The sequence below is a fragment of the Pseudorasbora parva genome, chromosome 16 (genome assembly GCF_024679245.1).
Source record: "Pseudorasbora parva isolate DD20220531a chromosome 16, ASM2467924v1, whole genome shotgun sequence".
Taxonomy (NCBI): domain Eukaryota; kingdom Metazoa; phylum Chordata; class Actinopteri; order Cypriniformes; family Gobionidae; genus Pseudorasbora; species Pseudorasbora parva.
Genome location: NC_090187.1, coordinates 480,001 through 485,000, shown reverse-complemented (window position 1 = coordinate 485,000; position 5,000 = coordinate 480,001). Strand labels below are relative to the sequence as shown.

At 59.0% G+C, this 5,000-nt stretch overlaps 1 protein-coding gene across 6 annotated transcripts in view; it reads left to right on the top strand.

The window, feature by feature from the left end:
* st7 (suppression of tumorigenicity 7) overlaps positions 1–5,000 on the top strand; it is a 24,810-nt gene that overhangs the window by 3,444 nt on the left and 16,366 nt on the right. For 5 of the 6 annotated variants that reach the window (XM_067419583.1, XM_067419581.1, XM_067419580.1 and 2 more), the window contains 3 exons: positions 3,671–3,753; positions 3,942–4,104; positions 4,937–4,991. In XM_067419583.1, coding sequence (XP_067275684.1) covers positions 3,671–3,753; positions 3,942–4,104; positions 4,937–4,991 — 301 coding nt within the window. Of the gene's footprint in view, positions 1–3,670; positions 3,754–3,941; positions 4,105–4,202; positions 4,219–4,936; positions 4,992–5,000 lie in introns of those variants that run through there. The other variant, XM_067419585.1, reaches the window with a different exon arrangement.

Here is a 5,000-nt window from a genome sequence, read left to right as displayed (position 1 = left end):
GTGTGTGTGTGTGTGTGTGTGTGTGTGTGTGTGTGAGGCTGTAGTTCAGTGTGTGATGAATGGAGCTCTGTGTGTTGAGGGTCTCTCAGCTGAATGAATGAGCGCAGCTGCTGTCAGACGGCCGCCGTGTGTTTGGCTGTTAATCGAGTGTGTCAGACCGAACGCCCTTCATCTCATCTCGTCCCATCTCATTCCGTCCCGTCCCATCTCATCCTATCTCATCCCGTCCCATCTCATCCCGTCCCATCTCATCCCGTCTCATCTCATCCCATCCCATCTCTTCCCGTCCCATCTCATCCCGTCCCATCTCATTCCATCCCGTCCCATCTCATCCCGTCCCATCTCATCCCGTCCCATCCCGTCTCATCTCATCCTATCTCATCCCATCCCATCCCGTCCCATCTCATCCCATCCCGTCCCATCTCATTCCATCCCGTCCCATCTCATCCCGTCCCATCTCATCCCGTCCCATCCCGTCTCATCTCATCCTATCTCATCCCATCTCATCCCGTCCCATCTCATCCCATCCCATCTCATCCCATCCCATCCCGTCCCATCTCATCCCATCTCATCTCATCCCGTCTCATCCCATCCCATCTCATCCCATCCCGTCTCTTCCCGTCCCATCTCATCCCATCTCATCCCGTCCCATCTCATCCCGTCTCAACTCATCTCATCCTGTCCCATCTCATCCATCCCGCCGATCTTATCCCATCTTATCTCATCTCATCCTGTCCCATCTCATTCCGTCCCATCTCATCCCGTCCTGTCCCATTCCATCCTGTCCCATCTCGTCCCGTCCCATCTCATCCAGTCCCATCTCATCCCGTCCCATCCCATCTCATCCCATCCCGTCCCATCTCGTCCCATCTTATCCCGTCCCATCTCGTCCCATCTTATCCCGTCCCATCTCGTCCCATCTCATCTCATCCCATCCCGTCTCTTCCCGTCCCATCTCATCCCGTCTCATCTCATCTCATCCCGTCCCATCTTATCCCATCTCATCTCATCCCGTCCCATCTTATCCCGTCCCATCTTATCCCATCTCATCTCATCCTGTCCCATCTCATCCATCCCGCCGATCTTATCCCATCTCATCCCATCCTGTCCCATCTCATCCTGTCCCATCTCATCTCATCCCATCTCATCTCATCCTGTCCCATCTCATTCCGTCCCATCTCATCCCGTCCCGTCCCATCTCGTCCCATCTCATCCCATCCCGTCTCTTCCCGTCCCATCTCATCCCGTCTCATCTCATCTCATCCCGTCCCATATCATCCCGTCCCATCTTATCCCATCTCATCTCATCCCGTCCCATCTTATCCCGTCCCATCTTATCCCATCTCATCTCATCCTGTCCCATCTCATCCATCCCGCCGATCTTATCCCATCTCATCCCATCTCATCTCATCCTGTCCCATCTCATCCTGTCCCATCTCATTCCGTCCCATCTCATCTCATCCTGTCCCATCTCATTCCGTCCCATCTCATCCCGTCCTGTCCCATTCCATCCTGTCCCATCTCATCCCGTCCCATCTCATCCAGTCCCATCTTATCCCGTCCCATCCCATCTCATCCCGTCTCTTCCCGTCCCATCTCATTCCATCCCATCTCATCCCGTCCCGTCCCATCTCGTCCCATCTTATCCCGTCCCATCTCGTCCCATCTGATCCCGTCCCATCTCATCCCATCCCATCTCATCCCGTCCCGTCCCATCTCGTTCCGTCCCATCTCGTCCAGTCCCATCTCGTCCAGTCCCATCTCATCCCGTCCCGTCCCATGTCGTCCCGTCCCATGTCGTCCCGTCCCATCTCGTTCCGTCCCATCTCGTCCCGTCTCATCCCATCTCATCCCGTCTCCTCTCACCCGCCTCGGCTCACCCGTCACCGCTCACCCGTCTCGGCTCACCCGTCACCGCTCACCCCTCTCGGCTCACCCGTCACCGCTCACCCGTCTCGGCTCACCCGTCACCGCTCACCCGTCTCGGCTTACCAGTCACCGCTCACCCGTCTCGGCTCACCCGTCTCGGCTCACCCGTCACGGCTCACCCGTCTCGGCTCACCCGTCTCGGCTCACCCGTCACCGCTCACCCGTCTCGGCTCACCCGTCTCGGCTCACCCGTCACCGCTCACCCATCACCGCTCACCCGTCTCGGCTCACCCGTCTCGGCTCACCCGTCTCGGCTCACCCGTCACCGCTCACCTGTCTCGGCTCACCCGTCACCGCTCATCCGTCTCGGCTCACCCATCACCGCTCACCCATCACCGCACACCCGTCTCGGCTCACCCGTCACCGCTCACCCGTCTCGGCTCACCCGTCACCGCTCACCCGTCACCGCTCTCCCGTCTTGGCTCATCCCGTCTCGGCTCATCCCGTCTCGGCTCACCCGTCACCGCTCACCCGTCACCGCTCACCCGTCACCGCTCTCCCGTCTCGGCTCATCCCGTCTCGGCTCATCCCGTCTCGGCTCATCCCGTCTCGGCTCCCTCTCACCCGTCACTCGGCTCCCGCTCACCCGCCTCGGCTCACCCTTCACCGCTCACCCGTCTCATCTCATCCCGTCACCGCTCACCCGTCACCGCTCACCCGTCACCGCTCACCCGTCTCGGCTCACCCGTCTCGGCTCATCCCGTCACCGCTCACCCATCACCGCTCACCCGTCTCATCTCATCCCGTCACCGCTCACCCGTCACCGCTCACCCGTCTCGGCTCACCCGTCTCGGCTCACCCGTCACCGCTCACCCATCACCGCTCACCCATCACCGCTCACCCGTCTCGGCTCACCCGTCTCGGCTCACCCGTCTCGGCTCACCCGTCACCGCTCACCTGTCTCGGCTCACCCGTCACCGCTCATCCGTCTCGGCTCACCCATCACCGCTCACCCATCACCGCACACCCGTCTCGGCTCACCCGTCACCGCTCACCCGTCTCGGCTCACCCGTCACCGCTCACCCGTCACCGCTCTCCCGTCTTGGCTCATCCCGTCTCGGCTCATCCCGTCTCGGCTCACCCGTCACCGCTCACCCGTCACCGCTCACCCGTCACCGCTCTCCCGTCTCGGCTCATCCCGTCTCGGCTCATCCCGTCTCGGCTCATCCCGTCTCGGCTCCCTCTCACCCGTCACTCGGCTCCCGCTCACCCGCCTCGGCTCACCCTTCACCGCTCACCCGTCTCATCTCATCCCGTCACCGCTCACCCGTCACCGCTCACCCGTCTCGGCTCACCCGTCTCGGCTCATCCCGTCTCGGCTCCCTCTCACCCGTCACTCGGCTCCCGCTCACCCGTCTCGGCTCACCTGTCACCGCTCACCCGTCTCGGCTCACCCGTCACCGCTCACCCGTCTCGGCTCACCCGTCACCGCTCACCCGTCTCGGCTCACCCGTCTCATCTTATCCCGTCACCGCTCACCCGTCACCGCTCACCCGTCACCGCTCACCCGTCACCGCTCACCCGTCTCATCTTATCCCGTCACCGCTCACCTGTCACCGCTCACCCGTCACCGCTCACCCGTCACCGCTCACCCGTCACCGCTCACCCGTCACCAGTCACCCGTCACCGCTCACCCGTCACCAGTCACCCGTCACCGCTCACCGAGTAAGTCAGTGATTTGGTTCTGATTGGTCTCTCTCTCTCTCTCTCTCTCTCTCTCTGTGTGTGTGTGTGTGTGCAGTGAGCATGTTCCTCAACACTTTGACCCCCAAGTTCTACGTGGCGCTGACCGGCACCTCATCCCTCATCTCAGGACTCATTCTGGTGAGTTTAGTCCCGGCAGACTCTCGTTCCCACGGTCTGATCAGGAATGCTGTATGAGGTTATTGATGAGGAAGAGCGTGTGTGTGTGTGTGTGTGTGTGTGTGTGTGTGTGTGTGTGTGTGTGTGTGTGTGTGTGTGTGTGTGTGTGTGTGTGTGTGTGTGTGTGTGTGTGTGTGTGTGTGTCGCAGATCTTCGAGTGGTGGTATTTCCGGAAGTACGGCACGTCGTTCATCGAGCAGGTTTCGGTCAGTCATCTGCGCCCCCTGCTGGGCGGAGGAGTGGACAACACCAACACCAGCAGCAGCAGCAACAGCAGCGGAGACACAGAGTCCAGCCGGCAGAGTGTGTCAGGTCAGACACACACACACACACACACACACACACACTCCAGCCGGCAGAGTGTGTCAGGTCAGACACACACACACACACACACACACACACACTCCAGCCGGCAGAGTGTGTCAGGTCAGACACACACACACACACACACACACACTTCTTTAGTGACATTTTTAATCTTGTGTCTAAACACACAACACTAGCGCTGCCGGCGGCCCCCATAACCCAAAACAAGCTCGCTGATGTGTGTGTGTGAGTGTGTGTGTGTGTGTGTGTGTGTGAGTGTGTGTCTAATAGAGCATCAGCTCGCCGTCACAGGCTGGAGGACCCTTCATCTGCTGGTTCATTGGGTTTCGGGATCAGATCAGATCAGAGGGGTGTGTGTGTGTGTGTGTGTGTGTGTGTGTGTGTGTGTGTGTGTGTGTGTGTGTGTGTGTGTGTGTGTGTGTGTGTGTGTGTGTGTGTGTGTGTGTGTGTGTGTGTGTGTGTGTGTGTGTGTGTGTGTGTGTGTGTGTGTGTGTGTGTGTGTGTGAGTGAGTGAGTGAGTGAGTGAGTGAGTGAGTGAGTGAGTGAGTGAGTGAGTGAGTGAGTGAGTGAGTGAGTGAGTGAGTGAGTGTGTAGACCCATATAAGGAGTCTGGCCCTTTATGACATCACACAGGGCCGTACTGAAGGAGTGTATTCAGCACAGCAATGCTCCGTCACTCGGCCAGCTCCTGTTCGTAAACTCTGTCAATGTTCATCATGAGAATCAACTCTAACTGTAAATGAGGCAGAATGCAGGAAATCGCAGTAGACCCCCCCATTAATGATGTTTCTGTGTGTGTGTGTGTGTGTGGGTGTAGAGTGTAAGGTATGGAGGAATCCTCTCAATCTGTTCAGAGGAGCTGAATATAACCGGTGAGTGAC